Below are 25,930 nucleotides of genomic sequence, written 5' to 3' on the forward strand. Positions count from 1 at the left end.
ATGACTTCTCCATTTGTTTTGGTGAAGATTCTAAAACTATATCAAAAGGAATATTATGATGAATATGTTTTACCTTTATTACGTAAGCCAAAAATAACATTTGACATCAAACTTGATGACTCGTTTTTGATAACAGATATTAGACGCAAGGCTGAAAATCATCAGTATAAAAACAGTTCTGAAGTAATTGAGGATTTATCACATGTAATCCGTTTTGTAGATTGTGGAAACAAATACTTCATTCAGAAAGATTACAACATACACGACAAAATGAATCAAATATCATTCGTTCTTCAATCAAACATGAAAGAGTCACTTAAAATGATTAAATTATTTAAAGAAGAAGGTAAAACAATAACAGCATGGGATGTACTATTAAATCAATTGTCTTCATTAACCGTTAAGGGTGTTTGCTTTAAATCTGATTCCCCAGATGTTTTCTCAACGTTTCAAGGTTATAAATACAACATTCTCGAAAAACCAGATTACTCAAAAATTGAAATGTTTATGAATTTCATTAAAGAAGTCATTTGTGATAATAACGATGAAGTGTATAAATACCTTCTCGGCTGGATTGCATCAATGATTCAACATCCTGGAATCAAGAATGAAACAGCAATTATTTTGAAAGGACTTCAGGGAACAGGCAAAAATAGATTTACAGACATTATTTCTGAACTTCTCGCCGGTTATTCATGCAAAAACATTACTGAAATAGGTGAGCTAACGGGTAATTTCAATTCAGTAGTTGAGAATAAAATGTTTCTTGTACTTAATGAACTCAAGAATGTTGGTGAAGACAGACTCGCAAACTTCAACGCTTTGAAATCAATTATTACGGATAATGAGATTAGAATTAATGAAAAGAATCAACCCAGAAGAACAGCACAAAACGTTGCCAATTTCATTTTCGTAACTAATAACGTCTACCCTGTCAAAATTGAAGTTGGAGACAGAAGATATGTAGTTTTAAGAGTTAATGGTAAATTTAAGGGTCAATTTGATTACTTCAAGAATTTGATGAATTCATGCACAAAGGAATTTTATGATAATTTACTGACGTATTTTATGCAATATGACCTTTCATCATTTAATGTACGAATCATTCCGATGACTGAAGCCAAACAAGATTTAATTGAATTATCAACAAATCCTTTAGATGTATGGATAAATACACATTATGATGAATTGTGTGCAGGTATGACGTGTAAAAATGCTCTATTCTGCAAACCATCAGACATGAAAGACAAGAATTTCCAAATGAGTATTAAGGATAAATGTGATAGGAAACAAAGAAAAATAGATGGTAAACAGACATGGTGTTATGTTTTGAAAGAAGAAATGAAAGGATTATATAAACAGGTTGAACCAAACGATAATGAGGATTCATTTACTGACGATGAAATACTTGTAAATGAAGCTTTATAAAGTATGATTTGAATTTATTTTTACATTAATCACACCTGTTGTCAAAATGTCATGTTGTCTCATTTTTTCAGAGAAGTTAAATTACCTGGTGACCTGGTGACCCGGTGACCTCATCAGTTATTCAAAAATAATTAATAAATACCATCCTCTTTTCATACCTGTTGTCAAAATGTCATGTTGTCTCATTTTTTCAGAGAAGTTAAATTACCTGGTGACCTGGTGACCCGGTGACCTCATCAGTTATTCAAAAATAATTAATAAATACCATCCTCTTTTCACACCTGTTGTCAAAATGTCATGTTGTCTCATTTTTTCAGAGAAGTTAAATTACCTGGTGACCTGGTGACCCGGTGACCTCATCAGTTATTCAAAAATAATTAATAAATACCATCCTCTTTTCACACCTGTTGTCAAAATGTCATGTTGTCTCATTTTTTCAGAGAAGTTAAATTACCTGGTGACCTGGTGACCCGGTGACCTCATCAGTTATTCAAAAATAATTAATAAATACCATCCTCTTTTCATACCTGTTGTCAAAATGTCATGTTGTCTCATTTTTTCAGAGAAGTTAAATTACCTGGTGACCTGGTGACCCGGTGACCTCATCAGTTATTCAAAAATAATTAATAAATACCATCCTCTTTTCATACCTGTTGTCAAAATGTCATGTTGTCTCATTTTTTCAGAGAAGTTAAATTACCTGGTGACCTGGTGACCCGGTGACCTCATCAGTTATTCAAAAATAATTAATAAATACCATCCTCTTTTCACACCTGTTGTCAAAATGTCATGTTGTCTCATTTTTTCAGAGAAGTTAAATTACCTGGTGACCTGGTGACCCGGTGACCTCATCAGTTATTCAAAAATAATTAATAAATACCATCCTCTTTTCATACCTGTTGTCAAAATGTCATGTTGTCTCATTTTTTCAGAGAAGTTAAATTACCTGGTGACCTGGTGACCCGGTGACCTCATCAGTTATTCAAAAATAATTAATTATTGAATGACTTGAAACCATTAACGATAAAATAACTGATAACAAAATTTTATTTTTATATAAATGAATACCCCACAAGCTCAAAATTTACCACGAATCATAACAAGGGAGGAAATGATAAAAATGATGCAAGAACTAATTAAAACAACAAACCACGAAAACCGAGAAGATGAGGAATAAAAATTAAATTTGGATTGAGTTTAAAAATTCATCTTTATTAAATTCATCTTTTCCAACCAATTTATTTATTCTATTAAATTCTTTTATTTTTGCTTCACTCAGTTTAAGGATTGAACGGTAAGTTTCTAATTTTTCGATTATTTCTTTCACCTCTTTATCGTTTTCAACCCCACCACATTGCTGCTTCTTTTTGCAATAGCATATTTTTGATTTAATTCTGTTTAGTTTCTTTTTATATTCATCGTCTGGACTCTTGGCTGCTTCGTTGTCACTCATTTCTTACGAAATAAAAAAAATTAAATGTTATTTAAATATAATGGAGTAATAAAATAAATCGGAATTTCTATTAATTTATTGTTAACCTCAACTAATACATTACCATTAATATATCTAACAAATTCAGCTATTGTGTCAAATCTTCGTCTTCTTTTTGTCATTGATTTATCAGTTTTTCCATAATCGAGATGAATCAAAACTTTATCCCCTTGTTTAAAATTCATGAGCCCCGAATTAATTTGTTCACGTTTAACATCATTTAACCTTTCCATTTGCTTTCTAATATATTCCCATTCTTTTGAAATATCATTTTTCATTTCCACTGGTTTCATGTTTATAGTTCTATGCCATGTATTATTGTAATAATATACTAACTGCTGTATGATGGAGTCATGATTTCCATCCCAGTATATCTGACCGTTAACTCCTAACGCATCTCTAAGAGTTCTCATTACTGCATCAACTATTTTATTATGAAACGTATATGGAGAGGATGAAAAGTAAAAATTAATTTGTGGGAAATAATGAGCCATAGCTGCCTGAAATCCTTTATCACCATCACCCCTGATATTATCTACTCTTTCATGATCTAGTAAGTATTGAATAGCTCTTCTTGTTTCCTGTTCTGTTTTCCCTTTCACTGGAATGCAATATAAATATCTTGTGTTAATGTTAATGACAAATAAATAAGTAACATTTCCTTTTGAATATTCTAAATGATCGATTTCGTATGAATATGGATATGGTGCAAATGAAGGGCGACTAAATTTTTCCTTTAACGGTTGAATTTTTGGGTCAATTGGTTTATTTAATATCTTGAAATCCTTTTTAAAATCTTTTTGCTTCTTTAATGTTTGAAATGGATATAATAAAGTGAATGATGAAGGATTAACTGAAGGAGGAGGTACTACTGTTGGAGGTTTTGGTGTTACAAGTGGTTTAATTTTATCTGCTTTGATTTTGGATGATGAAGTTTTGGAATTCATTCCTCCTTTCATTAATTCTGGATGTATTCTATTCATTTGTTTTAAATATGCTGTATATAAAGGTTTGATATACTTTCCCGCTTCGAGTTTATGTTGAAGGATAAATTCCAAAAGTTGATCTTCATTTAAAAGTCGGACTGAATGTGGTTTAACTAATGAATCATAAATTAAAGCTTGTGCTTCATTTATGGTCTGAATGACCTGGGTGTTTTGCACCTTTAGCTTTTGTTCCTTTGTTTTTTGCAGCTCAGGATTATATAATTTATATAATTCATCAATATCTTCTTCTGTTAATACTTTATTTTTGAAATCTTTCAATTGTTTAAGCTGTGATTTAGTTTTTCCCTTTGCATATTCATTATTTTTAATTTTGTCTTTAATTTTAGAAATTATTTTATCATGATATTTCAAAATTTCATTTTTATAATAATGATAATAATAATCCATATCATCACCCGTTATATTTTCATCATATTTTTGGAGATATGCTTTTAATTCATAATAAGTAAGAAAATTTTGATTAAATACTAAATCATCAATTAAAATTTTTAAATCTACATTATCCATTTATATAAAAATAAAATAAATGTTTTAAGGGCGCCCACCTCTTTGATCAAGAATCAAAACCATTATTAACGGTTCCTTTTGTCTCTTCTGTGGCATTTCATTAAAAATAAAATTTTAAATTGTATTAAATAAATGGCATACAACATCCATTTTCACAACATACAGCCTTAGTGTGTGCTCCTGTTAATGCAGTCTTACCGATTGTTAAGCGAGTCATCGTCCTGTTTTTAAGTTGTAAATTAATATTCTGACCATCAAATATCACTTTATCATTTATTATATCCAAATAATTTTTAGGTGTTAATTGTTTATTTTGTCGTAAACTAACACCTTTCATTTTTTGTGCAATCTTAGTTAGTATACATATCATGGGTACGGAGGCACTGCGCGCCTCCTTACCCCTGATATGTGAATTTGACACTTTACAAAACCGTTAACGTATATTTTACAACACAAACGACAACACTAACTTAACCTTAAATATTTACAAAGCCGCCAACCACTTCACCTCACTAATGTAAAAATAAACGTTCTCACTTACAAAAGTATTGCAACTCCTCCCATTGCTGTGCTTCATATAACAGCTCATAATCTTCTGACTCACTTTCTTCTTCATATAGGTCAAAATCACTGTCATAGTTTATACCTGTAAGTTTTGACAAAGCTAATGAAACACGCTTACCGTTTGTATCATATGCTTGTATAAACTTTCCATTATGCTTGTAGTCATAAACGCTCAAACTAACTTTACCCTTTCTCCCTCGTATCTGATAGAATGTATTTTCACGAGGAACGAAGAATAAATTCTTGAACTCATGACCGTTGTAGTTTGTTATCTCAATAGTTTTCGTCATTTATATAAAATTAAAATAAAAAATAAAATAAAAAATTAATGATATCACCACCCTCACACGTATGAAAACATCCATTTAAACTTAGGTGAAGTGGTGAGATCTCACCTCTTTTTTCACCTGTTTTTTCACCCCGTTGAACTCATTGCTTTATAACTCTCTTCCTTGGTTTCTTTTTAGTTGCTTTCTTCACGTCTGTCTCCAACTTGACTGTCTTTCTTCTTCGTCCGTAATGATACCAATTACTTCCACCAGTCAATGGGTCAAATGGTCTTTCGTAAGGGTTTCCATACATTCCATAGGGACCATACGGAAGAACTACTGGTGGAGAAGAAACATTTTCTTTAGTTCCATCGAATCTATTTAAATGCATTGTTTCACCTTTCATCTGGTCATTAAAGTCTTTTGCGTGTTTTGCAAACTCATCGTCCTTTCCTAAAGCATTTTCTGACTCAGTCGCAACCAAATTGGATGCTTTATTTATGAGCCCTATTTTATTTAATCTTAACTTCTTTGCAACCCAGCCTCCAATCTTCCCTTTATTTGCATCTAATGTCTTCGAAACCCTTCCTCCACTCATTTTATTTACTGCGTCATAAGCTCCAAGTGCTTTTGCTCCAAATGCTAATGCTTTTGTTCCCATTGCGCCTAAAGCTGCCCAAGCTACCATTTACACCATATTAAAATCATCTCTCTTCAATATTATCTCATAAAAGTTCTCGTTACTGGAGAAAGTCAATGAAACATAAGCGTTCTCACGGGCTTCGCCCTCACCGCTTTGCGGTCTATCTAACTTATTTCTTATATCATCTATACGCTTCAAAATGTCTGAACAATTGCTAACATCTTCTACAACTGTTATTTCATCATGAACGACCTTTAAGAACAAGCTCATTTAATATGCAATTAAAATCATCTCAATAATGAGTCCATCCTTTCCATCTTTAGGTAGCACAACATCTTTCATTGAAGAAGGTTCGACAAGTCTTATATTAAACTTACTGACAAAGTTTGTTATACTATAATGCTTCGGCGGCGAATACATGTAGTTTGAAAGGCATAATATAGATTCTTCAGCAAATTCACTTATACTGGATTTTATAACAATGTTCTCACGAGACCAAATACCACCAATTGACAATCTTGTAAGCAATCCTGCTGAACCTTCTACTGTAAACGTCGATGGTAACATTCCACGAAGGTCATCTATTGACATCGTTGAGTCACTGTATTTAAATATTTTCTTAAAGCAATCGTCATTATCTAACCATGCAATAGCTTTGAAATTTTCATTCGAATATACATCTGCTTCATTAAATGTAAATCCTGACTTCTTTGCAGAGACGACTTTAAAATCTATTGAGTTTGTTTCAAAATTATATGCTATGGTAACTTCTGAAGGTAATGGATGTCCTTCCGCAGTCAGTTGTTCTCTCACTACCGTTTGAAGCTTTGTGTTAAAAACTTTCATGTCATCTCCTGTATCTAAGTTCACATACACAGCAACAGGGAAACTATCTTGCTTCTTTGTTTCATCATTATACCTCAAAACATTAAAGTTCTTCAATAATATTGTTCTTCCTGCTGGAATACTTCTAACTTGTCTTATTTCAATAGCTTTCTCACCTCCTACATACTCTACCCAGTGTCTTGGATATTCATAAGTATACTGACTTTCTTGAATTTTGGTTGGTTTCATCATAACATGTTCATAGTATATCTTTATACTCTTGTCAGTTAGACTCGGTGCTATGTTCTGAATATTTCTGACTTGCATTTTTAATGGAGATAAAATGAAGCATTTAATACATGACGTAGATGAAGACATGAATGAAACTACAGACAAACTTAACTCTTCTCTTATTCTTCCTTTCAGCAAAGATTATGAGTTCTGTTCAAATGGTGTTTATTTCTATTGTGGAAAGATGGGTCAGGAAAGACATTCAACCTCATTCGTCATATACTCATAACAGAACGTTTAGGAAACGACTCTTACTATGACCAAATCATTATATCAGCAACTTCAGACTCTATGGATTCAACAGCGAAAAACATTTATGTCAAAAGTTCAAGCCTCTGTCGTTAAAGTTCCAGACAGTGAACTCATTGAATTTCTTCAACGTTACATTCGACGTAAGAGAAAATATTATGCCATCGTTGAATTTATACAGTCAGGAATGCAAAAGACTTCTGAGGAGATGGAAAGAATTATTGACAAACACCACTTACGTCAATACTCAGGAGTTTACGATATGAAACGACTTACAAACTACATTCTGTCAAAACTTTCAAAATACCCCTTCAAAAAATATCCTTCAAATACTTGTTAGTTTGCGACGACTTCGCCGGAAAAGGTTTAGTTCAAAGCCTGACTCACCATTAGCTAACATCATAACTAAAGTCAGACATTACCACTTAACTGTAGCAATACTTATGCAAACATGGAGGTTTTTAGCTTTAAACATAAAACGTCTCATAACTGACTTCGTTATCTTTCAAGGTTTCTCACGCTATGATATTGAACTCATTTGGAAACAGTCAGGTATAACATTACCTTTTGAAGAAATTTGGGAAGCATATAAGTCTCTCATCTCTCCTCGTTCATACCTTGAGATTCATATCATGACTAATACCATTAAAGTCAAAAATATTCCATGGGAACGACCAACATTGTTTTAAAGTTTAACCTTCAATTGACTGATGGTAAACAAATTCCATGCATCTCTGTCGCCATTTCTGTTAATATTTTTGCTGTCATTCATATCATCCACTTCCCCATCCGTTAGCTTTTGAGGATATGCGTTAGAATAGCTGTTCTTAAATGAAGGCTTTTCACCTTTGAGAGCATAAACTCTATAACTTTCTGCATACTTTATGTTTGAACCTCCTGAGCCATCATTGACATAAATTTTTATAGGCTTCCACCCTTTGTTCATGTTCCTGCTTCTTCCCTTAGCTCTTTTGTTCAGTAGTTCTACATCTTTATACACAGCCTGTCTCAGTGAATTCAACAATATTTTCATTCGTTAGCTTTACATTCAAACCCTTGTCGAGTATATTGTTCATTTCATACATATAAAAGGTTTTTATTCTATATGAAATGAGAAGCAAATCCATCTTAGCTGGTGCCGTTAATGTTCCAATTGAACCAACATCAAATGTTGACTCACGAACGACAAACAATATTGTCATAAAGAACTATAGTTCAGAGTGTTTGAAAGAAAAGAACCAGAGCTGAAATCCGTGAATTTAAACACAGCTTCAAACGCTAACGCTACATCAGATGTTAAGTTAGAGTATCCACCACTGGACCAAATTCTTTCAAGAGAAGCCAACGACAATCCTTACACAAATGTTCAAACAAATCCTTCAGATAACGTAGACCATTACCTTCTTCAGTTATACCAAACAATTTTACTCAAAGACGATAAGAAGCTTTTGACAAATCTTATAAGTAAGAACCAAATAATTCTAACAAAGGAGGACCTTGAAAATGTTATCTCACGAATAACAGGGAAACAATGTGTCATTGACTATCTCGACCCTGAAATCGAATGCTGTGGTCAAACGCCACCATTCATGAAAATAGGTAACATCCGCATCATTGAAACACCAGGAACTACAGGAGTTGAGTTTAAGTATAAATATTCGAACGAGTATACAAAACTTTCAACAGAATATAAACTTTGCTTGAAATATGTTTTAGTAAATTAAAGCAATTTGTAATATCTATCCAAAACTTCTTCAACAGTATCGAACTCATCTTCATAATGCAAACCTAATCTTATTGACTTGGTGCAGTTTTCACTAACACAATATTTTTCTGTTCTCTTGACTGACATAACTAACTCATTTGTTTCATCAAACAGCAACAACCAAAGTTCATGACCTAATACATAACATTCATACTTTATATTTTTAGCTCTGAGTTCTCTTGTAAGCTGTTGCATTTAATATTTTCTAAAAAGTCAACTTCAACAGTCATTCGCACTGGTGCCTTCAGTTCTACAGGCTATCCTTGAAAGTCAACAAGTCTGAATTGCATGTCTTTCAAATTATGAGGACTAATGCGAACCCATTTACCTAAATGAGTTGCTATGACAGGAACGTTTGGAATGAACATTGAATTTACTTCATAACAGAAAGATTTATACTCTACTGAACCTTTACTATTAACTCCTGAAATGCCTGTGACATTAGCTATTTTAGACTCAATGTATAAACAATTGCCATAACATACGTATGGAACAGATTTCATCTCAATCGTTTTGTCAACACTTTTCAAAGGAAATGTCATATGGTATGCTCCTAAAAGAAGTTGAACTCTATGACTCATTCGTGTTATCTTGAACTCTTTCTTGCTACTGAACTTCAATGTTCCCTCAGAAGAGAGTTCGACATCTATGTTGTCAATAGTTTCTTCATTTATGAGAGTATCTATGACTCCAGCAATTTTATCTATTCTATACTCTGCTCTGTTAGGAAATGTTATAAAACTTCTTTTGTCATCTATTTCAATCTCTATGAAATCTGTTTCATCTGTTATGACAAAAGTTGCGATAGTATTGAAGTCAACAACTCTGAAAGCAAGCGCTTCATTCTGAAGACCTAAGTTTGTTTGTAGCTTTACTATTCCGTATTCATTCGGGTCTGTACTTTGCAAATAGAACAACATTTTATTCTCATTAAAATATGACTATTGCTGCATATGCGTATGAAACAAATGAAGCAAGAAGAGCACATGAACTAGTAAATGAAAACTCAACTTTAACAGTGGAAGGCAATGATTTAGTCATTGACGATGGAAAAACTAAAAAAGTCATTGATTTCGATACTTTTAACACTTATGACCCATTCATTACAATAAGTAAAGTTCCTATCATAAATGATGGAACGGTGCAATATATAAATTCTACAGTAGATGCCTCATTAGTGAAAGTATTAAATGTTCTCATTGAATTGTTAAAGAGCTTTCGATTTGACGACAACATTAAATGCCTAAAGAATTTAGTCATGAATGAGAAACAAATTCTTGGCGTTGCTGGTAGCAGTAATGATGTACACCTTATGACATTAGAATATTATAACGAACATAAAGATGAACTGAAAGGAGAGAAGGGTGACACCGGACCTCAAGGACCTCAAGGACCACAAGGAATACAAGGAATACAAGGAATAAAGGAATACAAGGAAACAAGGACCTCAAGGCGAGAACGGTTTGGATGGAAAGGATGAAAGGATGGAAAAACTGCTAAATCATGGATATGGGACCTTATAAATACTGGTTTAACAGCTGCTTCATATGGAGTTCTTCAATACCAAATCGGAAAGATATGGGCAGTACTTGGTGAAGAAGCTTTAGATGACGTTAAAAATGCTTTGAACTTCATTTCAAATGGTTCGGATACTATTAAAACTTTATCTGGTTGGATGCAAGAAACAAGGAGTCAAATAGATACTGTAAGACGTATAGCAAACAATGCACGTACGGGATTGGATACTTTACGAGAAGCACAAAATACACTAAAGGAAGCAAATGATATTCTTGGCTCAGTATCAGACATGCATGAAGATTGGCTTAAAGGTATTGACAAATCTTTAAAAAATCACAGTCAGTCTATTGCTGACTACAAGAAAAGTATAGATTTTTTACATAGTGCTATGGACGTACATGATGGAAGCATAAGGAACTTACTTAATGCTAACAATAACTTACCAGGAACTATTAAAGCATTTATAAAGTCCTTTGTAAAACCTGGTGCTCTAACATTTAGGTCTTTGAGAGCAAGAGCATTGAAGTCAAGAGATGCAGAAACTCCAACAGAACCTACAGAAGGAACTGAAAAACAGAAACTCCAAAAGAACCACCAAAACCAACAGCTAATGAAATATTGTTCGAATATTTTCCAAGGTACTCTGTTCCTATTGCATACATTCAAGAAATACTTAAGAAAGCAGACTTGACTTTAGGAGATGATGAAAGTTCTGTATATCTTTCGTTCCAGTTTCAAATAGCAGAACTTTTGAGACAGATATGCTTAATGTATGACAACATCTCTGATTTCACAAGATATGATGACGACCATGACCCCGAACATGGTGAAGAAGAAGTTTTACAAACATCCATTAAGACAGGAAAGGTTTTAACTCAAAGTCTCATTATTGACACCAAAGATGGCGAAGTGGACGTTCTTCAAGAGCTGAAGAAAAATACTTCTTCGGGAGGTGGTGGTAGGCATGAACTTGAAATAAATGAGATAGAAGAGAAATTAGCCGAAAAAGCAGATAAAGAACATAAACACAATATCTCCGATATAAATGAACTTCAAGCTACATTAAATAGTAAAGCGGACAAAAATGAACTTGACGCAATGAACAAAGTTTTGAAATCTCATAAACACAATATCTCCGATATAAATGAACTTCAAGCTACATTAAATAGTAAAGCGGACAAGAACCACGTTCATTATATAAGTTCAGACGAACAGATTATAACGGACTATCATGGATATTTAACACGAAGTGATGAAGCGAAGACAAAAAATGTTAATGAAAGAAGATATAAATACATTCGTGCTAAAGGTTATGACATAAGCTGTACTGTACAGTATGATGTAGCTAAAGCACCAGAAGCATTTGGTTATACCGGTGAAATTTATGCCTCTACTTTCAATGTTAACGGTGTATTAGTTGAACCAAGATTTATGTTAAGAGTTAAGGCAAAAATAACTTTTGAAGATGCTATTAAAAGTAAAGCGGACAAAAATGAACTTGACGCAATGAACAAAGTTTTGAAATCTCATAAACACAATATCTCCGATATAAATGAACTTCAAACTTCTTTAGACAACAAAGCAAACAAAAACCATACACATGAATCCTTCACTACTGTTAGAGCAGACGACATAATATTGAACTTTGACCTTGGTTCAAGTGCACCATTAGAAAATCCAAGTACAAGCGTAAAAGATACTCTTAACAATTTAGATAAGAGTTGCAGGAATATCGAAGATCATGCCAGAAACTTTGAAGCATATGAACTACCAACAATGTTAGACAGTAAAGCCGACAAGAACCATACACATAAATCCTTCACTACTGTTAGAGCAGACGACATAATATTGAACTTTGACCTTGGTTCAAGTGCACCATTAGAAAATCCAAGTACAAGCGTAAAAGATACTCTTAACAATTTAGATAAGAGTTGCAGGAATAATCGAAGATCATGCCAGAAACTTTGAAGCATATGAACTACTACCAACAATGTTAGATAAGAAAGCTGACAAAAACAGAGCTTCAAACATTAAAGACAGAAATACTTCAAACATTATATCCTATAGGCTCTATTTATACGTCAATGAACTCAACAAATCCCGCAAGTGTTTTAGGTTTTGGTACGTGGCAGCAGATTGTAGACAAATTCTTATACTGTGCTAACTCTTCAAAGCAAACAGGAGGTTCGAAGAAAATTAAAGAAGCAAAACCTTCCACCGCACACTCATACAGGAACTACAAACACAACAGGTAGTCATTCACATTCATAACACAAGAGGTTATAAAATCTTGCAGCAGGTTCGGATAGACAGGGAATGCATAGATATGATATTTCAAGTGACCCAGTAATTCAAGCACAGGTATTTTCTGTGGAACCCAGGAAATCATGCCCACACTTTCACAACAAATCCAACAGGCTCGGGTGCAGATTATATGCCACCATTTATGACTGTATTCGCATGGTATAGAGTTCATTGAACGCGCTTGAGCCTAGAATAAAATCTTTAACTTTACATAAATGAGCTTGAAAGAAGTATTCGAACAACATCCATGGAGGTCATTTAAGAAGTTCAATGAAGCTGCAAAGAGTTGGGGATTTACTAACAGAGCTGAAGTTAAAAGGTTCTTTGACAAAATGTTGTACATCAAACAAAAATAAACCTTACGACTACTTTTTACCAATTTACTCCAACACTCCGACGCATACCAATTTGACACTCTCATTCAAAGCAGAAAAGGAGACATAAACCATTCCTCATCTTCATTAATGTTAACACTCGTAAAGCATATGCATATCCAATGAAAAATAAAGAACTCGTGAAGTGTTAAGAGTTTTACAAAAGTTTGTAGCAGAACATAACCCAAGTACTTTAACATCAGACCAAGACAGTGCATACCTCAGTAATGAAATCACAGATTTTCTCATTAAGCATAACATAACTCACTACACTACTGAAGACCATAACCATAACATACTCGGCATCATAAACCGCTTCATAAGAACGCTCAGAGATTTAAACCAAGAGCGAGACTTTACCGAAGAAACAATGAAACATTTTCTCGAAGTATATAATTCCTCAACACATTCTACAACAGGACATACACCAAATTCAATGACACAACAACAAGAAGAAAAGTATATACAAAAGAAACGAAGTCAAACACAAAATATCAGAAATTCAACACAATTTACCCTCATTCCTGGTACAAAAGTTCGTGTAGTTCTTGACGACAAACCGTTGACAAAGAAACGTTTAAGGTTAAGTAGAAACTATTATATCGTAGACTCTACGCAATGTAATGGATATCTTATAAAAGCTGCTGACGACTCCATTGCGTTTTATCCTCGTCATAAATTAGTCGAAAGTAGTAATGGCAAACTTGCTGAAACCATTGACGAAGCAAAGCGAGGAGTGGTTATTGAAATACTTGGCTATAACATAAACGATGACACTTATAAAGTAAGATATGAAGGAGGTGTTGAAGATGTTATACCATCTAAGAACTTGAGAGAGTCGAAGCCAACACATCTGGGACCATTAGAGCGGGAGTACTGGAAAGACAAAAACATGCCAGAAAGAATAAGAAAATTCTTCTAAACTTTTTCGTTGGATGTAAATCAGACATGAATGAGAACAGTCATGTATTATTAATGGTACCATTTATTTTTGTCATAAATTTACACCAAAAATATATTTTAGGTGAAGAGGTGAGATCTCACCTGTTTTCTCACCTGTTTTTTCACCCTCATGAATTTTCATGAATTTCCTTAAGATAGAAAAAATAAAGTTAGTTTTATTTTATTTATTTTTTTATTTTGTATGTAAAGATATGATTTCAACAATCGGCACAACAACAATTCAAACTACAGCACCAAACTCGTTAGTCATGAATCCTACGTCAATGTTAGTAGAAATGAAAAGCTTTATTCCTCCTTCATATACTTTTGAAACAGAAATCCAGAAGATAAAGCAAGAACTTTTAACAAGTAATTTAGACTGTAGTGCGAAAGATGAAACAAATGAACAGTATCTTTATGAAATGGAGGACATTATTGACCATTTACCCAAATTGCCTGAAATTCAGCAACAAAAACTAACCATTCCCGAATTTGACGAAATTGAAGTCAAAGCAACTGACTCGGTAGAAATAAAGAAGTTCATACGTAAAGTAAATTATGAATTCCTTGGTTTTCATTGCAACCATAAAGTTATGGACAAAGATTGCGACATGGTTTATAAAAATATTTCTGACATATATAAATCTGAAGAATTTAAGACCTACGACAACTTTGTTTCATTAGTTGCAGAATGTGTTTGGGAAATAAGAGATAAAGATAGAAGAGGCAAAGTATGGAACAAACAAATAAGACCCGCTATGTTTGAGATGAAGAGAGCAATTGACGCTTTAGTTGTTTTAGCAGGTAAGGTTTCAGAATATAACGCAAAAATGAACCCGCAATGTTCTAAATGTAAAGCAGCAATGAGGAAATATAACTACTCAGTCAAAGAGATAGAAAGAATGAGAAACGACTATGCAGACTTAAAGAAAGAAGCAGAAAAGCCAGCAGAAGATAAAATGGACATGTTAGCATTTCTGAACAAAAACTATCCAACAGCAGAAGATTTCCTATTATCTGACGTCAAGAAGAAATATAAAGAAACTTTCGGTATCGTTAAAACTTTTGACATACTGACAGAAGAAATAGAAGCTACGAAATTGTTTAGAATTTCAAATATACATCGTACAATTCATGTAAAACGCTTGTGAAAAAAGAGGTGAGAAAACAGGTGAGATCTAACCTTCTACCCTAAACATTATTTTTATTGAATTCAGCAACAAAATTCTGAGTAAAATAATTTTAGGGCTTGTGTCAAACCGTTGAGTTTTCACAAAATTCCAAAAATAACGTTTACCATGTAAAACGCTTATGTTAGAAAAAATGTTATTTTCTAATATTCTAACATAAACATTATTTTTGAGGAAAAAAAATGAAGGTTCTATACGGTTTCTAACCGTTAACAAGCTTGCCTTTTACATTCTGCCTGAGGAAGTCTTTAACAAGCTCGTTAATTTCAATTAGGTAAATTGCCTCGTCGGTAGGTTCGACTTCGACCATTGCTACTGACAGTAGCAGTACTTTTACTGACAGTAGCAGAGATTTTTACTGACAGTAGCAGTACTTTTACTGACAGTAGCAGTACTTTTACTGACAGTAGCAGTACTTTTACTGACAGTAGCAGAGATTTTTACTGACAGTAGCAGTACTTTATCGTCGAAAACCCTCTCAAATTTTCCTTTTTACTGACATTAGCAGTACTTTTACTGACAGTAGCAGTACTTTTACTGACAGTAGCAGTACTTTTACTGACAGTAGCAGTACTTTTACTGACAGTAGCAGAGATTTTTATCGTCCAACTTTACAAATGTAAACTTATATCGTTCTATTTTCTTCACTAGGGTCTAACACCAAAGTAACCTTACAAATGTAAACTTATATCGTTCTATTTTCTTCACTAGGGTCTAACACCAAAGTAACCTTACAAATGTAAACTTATATCGTTCTATTTTCTTCACTAGGGTCTAACACCAAAGTAACCTTACAAATGTAAACTTATATCGTTCTATTTTCTTCACTAGGGTCTAACACCAAAGTAACCTATGTACATGAAATTTCACTGCATAAAAGGAAAAAAACATGCGCGAATCAGGATTTGAACCGAGGTCTTCGACGCCTTTAACGAGGTAGCCCATTCCACTGAGCTATGAGCCGCTTGCATATTTTTAAGTAAAATATAGTATATTTGTCATACCGTGAAGGATGACCAAACTTAAAAAAAAATAAAGTTAGTTTTATTTTTATTTATTTTTTTATTTTGTATGTAAAGACATATATGTCAAACATTGAGTTTGAAACAGTTAGAAAGATAGACAATGACACCAAATTGGTTAGAATAGGTGATTTAAACGTAAGATACTCAAAGAAATACAACAAATATTCTTTGTCAGACATTCTGACACCATCTGAAAAGAAAACAAAAAAAAAAAAAAAAAAAAAAAGGTAGTGGGGCTTCCAGGCACTTCGTGCCTTCTAGCCCTGAAGATGTTTAGTATAAATGAAGTTTTTATTCGGAGGGCTTCCAGGCGCGTTACGCCCTGAAGATGTTTAGTATAAATGAAGTTTTTATTCGGAAAATTGTTAGTCTTCTTGGTCGAAAACATTATATAATGTTTCACTTTTCACAAATTATATATGTTTTCATGTTTTGTCACTTTTCTGTCACTTTTCGGGTAAAAACATTTTTATTATTATATATAAATGAATTTTACAAAACCACCGTTACCGTTCTTTGGAAATAAGAGTAGATGTAAAGATATTATATTGAGAGAACTTAAGAAACTACCGAATGGTCTAACATTTGTAGATTTGTTCGGTGGAAGTTTCTATATATCCCATTTATGTCATATAATATTCCCAGACTCAAAGATTATATGCAATGACTTCGACAACTATATGGACCGTCTCAAACATATACCAGACACAAACAATATATTGAAAGAGTTAAAAGAAAAGATACCTATAGGTAAGATGGAACGTATACCATTAGATAAGAAAAATATTGTGAGAGAGGTTTTGAAAAAAGCAGAATATATAGACTGGGATAGTATATCTGCTAGACTATTATATAGTGGTTCTATAAGAGTTCATGACATTGAAACACTTATGTCAAAAGTTTTATATCTTAACTATACAAATGTTTTCAAAGAGGACATAGAAAAATATATTGAGGGTATAGAGTTTGTGAGATGTCATTGGACAGAGTTGTATGAAAAATATAAAGACAAGGAAAATGTTTTCTTTATAGTGGACCCGCCGTTCTATAACACATGGGATTTTCAATACCAAGTAGACTGGACTTTGAGAGACTCTTTAGAAACTTTAGACGTTATACATAACCATCCATGCTTTTACTTTACATCCGATAAAAGTGGTTTGGAAACCGTTATGAGATGGTTAGAGGACATACATGACTATGAGTTTATATATGACAAGATAGAATATGAGAGAGGTCCTATAAACTGGAGAAAGTGTCATAACAAAGAAATTTTATTAGTAAGTAAATGTGGTTTGAAATAGGACTACTTGTTTTAGGTTTTTTCCATTGTGTCATTTATTTATTTGACGTGGCAGAAAAGTACAGAGAATATGAAGATGAACCAATGCCTGCAAATGTTCAGTATATGTACTCGTAAGAGATATTTTTATCTAATATTAAATGGACGCACAGAACTTAGCGAATGCACAGCAACCTGGACAACCAAACCCAGAGAATATTCCAAATGAAGTTAGAATACAAACTGCAATGGCAAACTATGGTCAAGTGCCAACAGATGTACAAATGCAAACTGCCATGTCAAATGACGCTGCGTTAGGTTTGCCACCATGGTATGCAAATATGAGATGGAAAGAGTTTTATACAAACCCCGAAGTGGGATATAAACAACTTTATGCAGATGACGCGAACACAGGAGTTGACCCAGAATATGTTTTCTACCAGAGGAGAAACAGAATGTATGAGCTCCAGTTAAAGAATGCTATGGAACTCAACAGGAAACGTAAGAGACTAGGCGGACATTAGATTTTTACATATAGTAAAATGGGTTTCTTCAGTAGTATTGGAAACTTCTTTCGAAATGTTGGAAGAGGTATTTGGAATGGAATAAAATCTGTCGGAAAAGGAATTTGGAACGGAGTCAAAAATATTGGTAAAAGAGTAGGTCAGTTTGTTGGTATTATACCTAAAGACCCTGAACCAGAAGAACAAGCTCCTGTTATACAACAGCCTGAACCTGCACCACAATCTAGTTGGCAACCAAATCCAACACCTCAACCGTATTAAAAAATTATATTTTTACCGTTCGATAGTAGTTGTATATGAAACTAAGTTCTAAGTAAAACGCATGGTATAATGGAATTATTCTTTTTCTTCCATCTGTAGTAAACCATACTTGAAAGTCTGAAATACTTCCACTTGGTGGTTCGTATAGCTTTGTAGGTTTTTCGTAAAAGTCATTTGCCAAGCATAAGAAAGAGTTTTGGGCGCCAGAAAATGAAGCATGAACAATAATAGCAGCTGGGTCGAAAACATCTTTAAATAAATATGGTTCATCTCTTGCATATCGACTGTAAATATTTGCTAAAGGAAGTTCGACTTTCTGATTTAACATTCTTTGCAAATAATACCATGACATTGCAGTGAATTCTGTATATATTTGTTCGTCTTTATTTGGATTGTTTTCGTAGATTTGAAATGACACTTGTGAATTTTGTTTGTCATATACAATTCTCACATAAAGTGTGCTATCGGTATTTGCATATTCATCAGCATATTTTGCATAACATGAATTTATTTTATCTTCTATATTTTTTAACGCAGTCTGTAGAGAAGATGAAAGGTCAACTTGTATTAGCTCAATTTCTTCCCACATTTTTCGTTTCCCTTCAGATATATAATCTATATGAAACTTTACAATAAATGGAAAACTTTTATCTTCTACAGACACAAACTTCATTCTACGAAAGCCAATAGCTTTTGTGACAGATGGGTCTCTTAGCCATCTTAATGGGTAGTCAAAACGATAGCCTTCATGCTTTACGGTCTCTGTCTCAAACTTTTGACCGACATTAGTAAAAAGTTCATCTAATGGTTTAGTTGTAGCAACTCTTGAATTTTCTTTTTCTATTGGAAGCATATTTTATCTAGAATAAAAATGTCGAAAGATATTGCTTCCATGAGAGAAATACAACACAACCGACAACTCATTATGCAAGCTCTAAATAAGAACACAACAAACTTTTCAAACTATTCTAAGATATCTGAGTCATTGAAAGAAGGAAACTTAAAACTGACATTAAACCCAATGACAGATGAGTTTCTGTTTCAAGACAATAAGAACCATACTGTCTGTATAAATCCAACAAAAGAAACTTTAAACGAGAAACCTATAAATGAACTTCTTTTGAAAGCAGATGTTGACAACAAAGCTGACAAAGAATATGTAGACGATGCAATAGCAAAAGAAGAAGAAAGAGCTAACAATGCTTATGCAACAAAAGAACATACTCATCCTGAACTAGCAGACAAAACATATGTTGACAATAAAATGTCAAGTGAAGTGACAAGAGCTGAAAACGAATATTCTAAAAAGACTCATATACATTCTATATCTGATATTACAAACTTACAAGAAACCTTAAACAGGAAAAGTGCCGTTGGACATACACATTCTATATCTGAAATAACAGACTTAAACGTTAGCCTTGAAAAGAAAGCAGACAAGAACCATACACATGATTTCTTCACAACTGTTGCTATAGAAAGTATTGAAGGAACGGTTGAAGAAACTGGTGGGGATGTATTATATTATAAACCTCCTAACTTTCCACAAGGTTTAACATCGGATGACGACATAACGACGATGAGAAACATTAGATGTAAAGATGTTTATGTCATGAAGGATGAACATAATATTAAATTCACTGCTCAAGATTTATATGACAAGAAAGCAGACAAAACAGAGCTTCAAACATTAAAGACAGAAATACTTCAAACATTATATCCTATAGGCTCTATTTATACGTCAATGAACTCTACCAGACCAGAAGTAGTACTTGGTTTTGGAACTTGGACTCAAATAGTCGACAGGTTTTTGTATTGTGCAAACTCTTCAAAGGAAACAGGTGGAAGTAAAACGATTTCAGGTGAAAATTTACCTGCACACAGTCACTACGTAAGATTAACTACATCTGAAGCAGGTTGGCATAAGCATAGATATTGGGATTGGAGAGGAATGACAAAAGGTAAAGGATATGATGTTAAAGAGGACGTTAAGTTTGCTATAAATTGTTTCTGGGATGACACGCAGGGAGAAGGAATCCATTCACATTTCGTTACAGGATATACACATCCAACGGGACAAAGTAAAGAATACATGCCACCTTACATGACAGTTTACGCATGGTATAGAAATGCTTAGTCGTCATTTTCAACTTCTTTAGCATATTCGTCAGGAGTTGTCTTATATTTGTTAGGAACTGTCTTTGAAAGTATACCACCTTGAACTTTGACAAGTTTGAAACGAGTCTGACAATAGTAGTTTTATCTTCTGCTTGCAGTGTGTACATTTTGCCATGTTTGCCTAAAACTTCATAATATTCTCTTGTATACTTTCTTCTATTTTTACGAACACGAATGTGAGTACCTGTCGGGTTCCCATTGTTGTCATAGTCAATAGTATTTTCATATGGGTCGTCGCGTTTAGGTATTTCTATTTTACTTTGTCACCTTTCTGAAGTTTGAAGCCCGGCATTCTTTCTTGTTTGTCTCTTTTGACTAAATTATTAAATATATAGTCTTTCTCTAAGTCAGGGTTGTTTTCATTTCTTCGGGGGAGTGGTTTCCCAAACCTTTTTGTTTACGGTTATTGTAAATATTTAAAACTTGTCTCATCTTTGCCTGGAGAAGTGTCTATATTTGTCGTCATATGACATTTCATTTGCTTCACCACCTTGTGGTTGGTTTAAGTCTCTTAACATTTTTATACAACCGTCAATGACACCAAGAGCAGAATGGTTTTGGTCGACAATGAAATATTGGTTTACATTTTTGAACGCAGATAGTTTTTTATATCATCTGATTTGAAAGAACTTTCACAGTCAGATGTCAGTTTTGTTGGATGGTATTTGTCAACGAATATTGTCAAAGCAGTTTTCACATCTAAAATATTTTTGGACCATAATGGTATGGCTTCACAGTATCTTGTGTTTTGACCAACAAATATTAACCAGTATGGAGGTCCATCTTCTCTATACCTCGGAATGTTTTCCAAGATATCCATAAACCAAGCATTTGGTGTTGAACTAAAGATTTTTATCATGAGTGCTTTCTTTGTCGCTTTAGAAACATAGGGGTCCTTGTTTGGATTCGTCATTTTTTACCCTATAAGAAATGGGTTTATTTGGCGCATTAGCAGGAGTTGCATCCAGATTTTTTGCCCGCAGTGGGAACAATAGCTAGAGGTGCTTTTGGAATTGGAAAGAAGATTTTGAGTTACATTAGGTATACTTAAAGAGAAAGCACAACCTATTATACAAACTGTACAGAAAGGTTGGGATGTAGCACGAGATGCAACAAATCTTATTCCAAATCCTGAAACAAGAGGAAAAGTTCAAGGATGGATGGACAATGTAGGAAGACAAGCAGGAAACTATTATAACAAAGCAAATGACTACTATAACCAAGCAGGACACTATATGGACCAAGGTGAAAGATTCTTTAACAGAGGATATAACCATGCACAACAATGGGTAAACAATAACCAACCGCAACCGCCTCAAACGTGGGGAATGTAAAATTTTTTACTGAGATGAAATGAACAATACAGCATTGAGACAAATGGGTTCAAGATGGATTTGTCGACTTCCAGCAGTTAAACCACCACGTGTTTGTCAAGTTCTTCCTATACCTCAGGAAGTTTTTAGACCGACTTAAAAAAACAACAACAACCAGTTGAAAACAAACCAAACTAAAATTTTTTACTGAGATGAAATGACCGAAGAAGTTGAAACGGTAGATTTGACACCACAAACAAAAAGTTCAGAACCATTGTCAAAACCTGTCAAAGAACTTACAGATGAAGAGAAAAATTCAATAATAGAAAGTGCCAGGTCTGGAAATACAAACCCTAACTATAAAGTCACTTTTCATAGAAATGGAACGGCTAGTATCTCAAAAAAGAAACAGACTCTCACAAATAAAATATTGAAGTCTGAAGGAGCTTTCGAGACAACAGATGGAAAAGTTTACTTCACCGATCAACAGTTCATTATAGAACATCTCATTGACTTAGAGTCGAAATATTCTAAACTTTACAACAAACACAAAAAGTTGAAAGGAAAACAAAAACAAATGGCATATGATATTTATGAAGATGTTGACGACACAACTGTTCCTGCAGGTGGGGTAAAACCCGAGGAACCGAAAAGTGACGAAAAACCGATAGAAGAAGAAAAACCAAAAACTGAAGATAAACCAAAACCAAAGTTTAGTTTCCAAACTAAACCAAGTCAACCTTCATTAGCTGGTATGGGTTGGCGTCAAAGACTTATGGCAGCAGGCGGTTATGTAAAGTAAAGAAAAAAAACATTTTTTTATTTTTATAAAAATGCCCCCATATAGAATCGATAGAAAGTCTGCTAGAATAAAAGCAGAGTTGCAAAGATATGGTTGGAGAGTTTCGAAGAATTTTTAAATATAGGAAGGGAAGACCCATAAAAGTCTATGACAAATTGTCTGGTCTTCGCTACGAAATGGATTTGGAAACAGCACGTGCCAATTATCCAAACAGACTAGAGAGGTTAGAAGAAGAACGTCTTATGGACATGCCTTTCGATGTTAGTGAACCTCAAGTTGAAGGACACGACGGCTTTGCCAGATTCTACTGGAAACATGACGAACAATTGCATCCTTTGAGAAGGAAAAAAGGTAGTGCAGAGGATGGTCATGCTCCCATGGAAAGAACAAGATATGCATATGAAAAGTATCGTGAAGTTAGAAGTCAAATTACATCTGGTCGAACCTTTACAGTAAACTTTGACGAAGGAAAGAACAAAGAAGGCTTCATGGGAGTACTTGCTGCCATACAAGACGGAAATAAGAAAGGACACAATCTCAAATTGACCATAACAGATTTGGATGGTCACATTTACTATGCACATGGCAATGAACAAACAGCCGCAAAAACTTCTTGACGCTTTCAAGACTACAAAGAGAGAAAAATGGTTGACTCAGACTCAGACATTTTGAATGCAATTGAAGGAATTGCAAGTGTCAAGTTCGAATGGTACCAACCTAACCCTCAAGCAGTCAGACAACATGCTGGATACTTCCCCTTCATAAATAAGTCTGACATTGACTTGACAAGGTATGGAATTTACAATTCAATTGAAACAATTGTCAATGAACCTTGTATTCTTACATGTCTCAGGAACTCTGGTCTTGTTACAGATGAGAAGATGAAGTATCTTGAGTCATGTGTGAAGACAAGGTACATTCTCAGAGGTCAATTGGCAAAAATTGCACCGTTGGCAAATGTCAATATCCGAGTCAACATACCTACAGCTAAAGGTTCTTCGCACGACGACTATGTTGTTGAGTTCAATTTACCATGGTTGAAGATTGTAATTGTCCACAACCACTTCATGTTGAACGAAAGTCTTACAAACCCATTGTTCGGAAAAGGCAAGTGCAACATTGTCAGAGCTGTAAACATTCTTTTCGAGAAAGGTTTGTTGGAACCAATTCCAGATGACAAGCTGACAGAAACTTTTGTACCAAAAGACGAAACAAACTTTTCACTGTTAGCAAGACCAAAAGTTGTTCCAGACAAAGTTCTAGTACAAAAGAAGTACACAATTCCACAAGGAGTTGGATTGTTCGGATACCAACCTGAACCAGAAGAACTTCCAATGAGGTTGCAAGAACTTCAAGATGCTATAAACAAACTTCCATTGAGACATCCAATTGACGTCAAATTGTATTGGAGAGCATCTGAGTTAGGTCAGAAGGTTTTATATGAAACAGGTTGCTTCGACGATGTTTATGAGATAACAGGAGAAGTTTCTCAGAAGATAAGAGACTCACTTGAATTTCCACAAACTGGACCAATTGGTTGCGACAAGTTCGACTCAAACGAAAAGATATACTATGTCGACCTTAACGCTGCGTACATGAGGTTTGTCCAATATATTCCGACTGGAATTCCAAACGAAGATGGTGAGTTCCCGGGAAGGAACTATACAGTTGGAAAAGTCATACAACAACTGTATGATATTAGGAAAGCTTCAAACCCCAAACTTGCAATGACACTCAAATTGCTTATGAATTCGACATGGGGATATTCCATTAAAAAACCTCAAGAGATGAAGAGTAAACATTATGAGAAGGTCGACAACTTTGTTGAAAGGTTTTCTCCTTTTGTTTTGAAGTACGAATTCACTCAAGGTCAAGGTGGCTTAGTAACCACATTAAAACCTATTGTCGAACATTGGTCTTACCCTCAGTTCGCAAAGGCAGTCCTTGACAACTACAACAAATTCTTCTCTGAGGTCAAATCCAAAGTGAAGGTTTACTATGAGAACATTGACGCACTCATGACGAACGAAGAAGGATACAACAAACTCATTGAAATGGGAATGGTCGGTGAAAAGATGGGCTGTTTTAAGCTAGATAAGGTATTTTCCGAAGTTCATGTAATATCGAAAAGGAAATATTGGGGCGTACTTGAAGACGGCACAGAAATAAAACATTGCATGAAATAAAAAATTTATTTTTTAAAACAATATATTTTTACATATATTAAATGCTTCAGGTTGAAAAACAAAGAACAAAAGTAGCAGATACAAAACCGTTAGACTATATCTTTACAAATGCTGGTAGGACTATTTCAGATGAAGAAATTTCATCCCGAGCATACAGGTTTGACTATCCAATTCGTTGGCTTCAAAGTCCTTCAGATGCAAAGGCAATAGGATTTAGAAGAGTTTTGTTTTCAAAAAGAACTAACGCATTTATGTTCGCAGTATATTTTCATGGGCAGTATAAAGATTCTGATGGTCTAATAGACAAATTTGACGAAATGAGAATATTTACAGTTCGTTCAGACGAAAGTCTTGAGAAAACTCTAAATGACTTTCAAACTCAAATGAACAAATATTATTGGGAATTTCAAGAAAAATACGACTCTTTACTAAATGGAACATACTATCTGAAACTAGAATATGACAAGATGAACTCCACCGTTTCATTTCAAAAGATTGAAATTAACCCTCCAAGAGATACACAGTTTTTATTTTGGGAAGTAGACAAACGTTCTTGGGCACAATTTCTTCGGTTACTAAACCAGAACGAACCATTACCACCAGATGGTCCATTTAAATTTATACTTCCACCAGCAGATTTGATGGTTTATAGAAACGTGTTTGACCCTCAAAATGTTATGTGTCATGCAAGTTTCAGTTCAAGCAACAATAGTTTTCTATGTATTGGTAAGGACCTTTATGACTTTGCTTCTAAATTCTACGAACCACCTAGTAACAGTTTCTCTGACTTTCAAGTTTGGTTCACAACAAATGGTGTGCAACATATTATTCCATTGTACTATGACTTTTATCTCGAATTGTCTTTCATATATAATTACGGAAAAGTGCTGAAAAAGTATTGAAAAATAATGTTTAGGGTAGAAGGTTAGATCTAACCTCTTTTCTAACCTCTTTTCTACCCTCTTGAATTTTCATGAAAACAATTTATTTT

The 25,930-nt window shown here is 33.9% G+C and overlaps 13 protein-coding genes and 3 pseudogenes across 16 annotated transcripts, besides 3 other annotated features; 12 read left to right on the forward strand and 4 right to left on the reverse strand.

Annotated features, from left to right (window-relative positions):
• Positions 1-3,639: part of a mobile genetic element that runs on past the window's edge.
• On the forward strand, positions 760-1,428 carry TVAGG3_0878820 (uncharacterized protein; the record flags this gene model as incomplete). Its single annotated transcript, XM_051250346.1, has 1 exon — positions 760-1,428. The coding sequence occupies one exon, from the start codon at positions 760-762 to the stop codon at positions 1,426-1,428; it is 669 nt and encodes a 222-aa protein (XP_051085821.1).
• On the reverse strand, positions 2,902-3,420 carry TVAGG3_0878830 (uncharacterized protein; the record flags this gene model as incomplete). The annotated part of the gene is made up of 1 exon (XM_051250347.1): positions 2,902-3,420. A coding segment is annotated over one exon (519 nt), but the record flags the coding sequence as incomplete, so codon positions are not given.
• A 1,147-nt stretch (positions 3,640-4,786) lies between the features above and the next one.
• Positions 4,787-25,930: part of a mobile genetic element that runs on past the window's edge.
• TVAGG3_0878850 (uncharacterized protein) lies at positions 6,181-7,062 on the reverse strand (the record flags this gene model as incomplete). The annotated part of the gene is made up of 1 exon (XM_051250348.1): positions 6,181-7,062. One exon carries the CDS (start codon positions 7,060-7,062, stop codon positions 6,181-6,183), a length of 882 nt encoding a protein of 293 aa, XP_051085823.1.
• On the reverse strand, positions 9,298-9,960 carry TVAGG3_0878860 (uncharacterized protein; the record flags this gene model as incomplete). Its single annotated transcript, XM_051250349.1, has 1 exon — positions 9,298-9,960. One exon carries the CDS (start codon positions 9,958-9,960, stop codon positions 9,298-9,300), a length of 663 nt encoding a protein of 220 aa, XP_051085824.1.
• TVAGG3_0878870 lies at positions 9,978-10,683 on the forward strand (annotated as a pseudogene). The gene has a single exon. A coding segment is annotated over exon 1 (706 nt).
• Positions 11,327-12,664, forward strand: TVAGG3_0878880 (annotated as a pseudogene). Its single transcript has one exon. A coding segment is annotated over exon 1 (1,338 nt).
• Positions 13,607-14,158, forward strand: TVAGG3_0878890 (integrase core domain containing protein family; the record flags this gene model as incomplete). The annotated part of the gene is made up of 1 exon (XM_051250350.1): positions 13,607-14,158. One exon carries the CDS (start codon positions 13,607-13,609, stop codon positions 14,156-14,158), a length of 552 nt encoding a protein of 183 aa, XP_051085825.1.
• TVAGG3_0878900 (organellar and viral DNA polymerase type B) lies at positions 14,313-14,541 on the forward strand (the record flags this gene model as incomplete). Its single annotated transcript, XM_051250351.1, has 1 exon — positions 14,313-14,541. A coding segment is annotated over one exon (229 nt), but the record flags the coding sequence as incomplete, so codon positions are not given.
• Positions 14,772-15,329, forward strand: TVAGG3_0878910 (organellar and viral DNA polymerase type B; the record flags this gene model as incomplete). Its single annotated transcript, XM_001300153.1, has 1 exon — positions 14,772-15,329. The coding sequence occupies one exon, from the start codon at positions 14,772-14,774 to the stop codon at positions 15,327-15,329; it is 558 nt and encodes a 185-aa protein (XP_001300154.1).
• Positions 16,592-25,930: part of a mobile genetic element that runs on past the window's edge.
• Positions 17,837-18,199, forward strand: TVAGG3_0878930 (uncharacterized protein; the record flags this gene model as incomplete). Its single annotated transcript, XM_001300154.1, has 1 exon — positions 17,837-18,199. One exon carries the CDS (start codon positions 17,837-17,839, stop codon positions 18,197-18,199), a length of 363 nt encoding a protein of 120 aa, XP_001300155.1.
• Positions 18,218-18,460, forward strand: TVAGG3_0878940 (serine threonine-protein phosphatase family; the record flags this gene model as incomplete). The annotated part of the gene is made up of 1 exon (XM_001300155.1): positions 18,218-18,460. The coding sequence occupies one exon, from the start codon at positions 18,218-18,220 to the stop codon at positions 18,458-18,460; it is 243 nt and encodes an 80-aa protein (XP_001300156.1).
• TVAGG3_0878950 (uncharacterized protein) lies at positions 18,465-19,049 on the reverse strand (the record flags this gene model as incomplete). Its single annotated transcript, XM_001300156.2, has 1 exon — positions 18,465-19,049. One exon carries the CDS (start codon positions 19,047-19,049, stop codon positions 18,465-18,467), a length of 585 nt encoding a protein of 194 aa, XP_001300157.2.
• Positions 19,482-20,597, forward strand: TVAGG3_0878960 (phage tail repeat-like family; the record flags this gene model as incomplete). The annotated part of the gene is made up of 1 exon (XM_001285661.1): positions 19,482-20,597. The coding sequence occupies one exon, from the start codon at positions 19,482-19,484 to the stop codon at positions 20,595-20,597; it is 1,116 nt and encodes a 371-aa protein (XP_001285662.1).
• TVAGG3_0878970 (phage tail repeat-like family) lies at positions 22,169-22,753 on the forward strand (the record flags this gene model as incomplete). The annotated part of the gene is made up of 1 exon (XM_051250352.1): positions 22,169-22,753. The coding sequence occupies one exon, from the start codon at positions 22,169-22,171 to the stop codon at positions 22,751-22,753; it is 585 nt and encodes a 194-aa protein (XP_051085827.1).
• Positions 22,930-23,864, forward strand: TVAGG3_0878980 (annotated as a pseudogene). Its single transcript has one exon. A coding segment is annotated over exon 1 (935 nt).
• TVAGG3_0878990 (uncharacterized protein) lies at positions 24,981-25,841 on the forward strand (the record flags this gene model as incomplete). Its single annotated transcript, XM_051250353.1, has 1 exon — positions 24,981-25,841. The coding sequence occupies one exon, from the start codon at positions 24,981-24,983 to the stop codon at positions 25,839-25,841; it is 861 nt and encodes a 286-aa protein (XP_051085828.1).

The sequence above is a fragment of the Trichomonas vaginalis genome, chromosome VI, assembly GCF_026262505.1.
Source record: "Trichomonas vaginalis G3 chromosome VI, whole genome shotgun sequence".
NCBI lineage: Eukaryota > Parabasalia > Trichomonadida > Trichomonadidae > Trichomonas > Trichomonas vaginalis.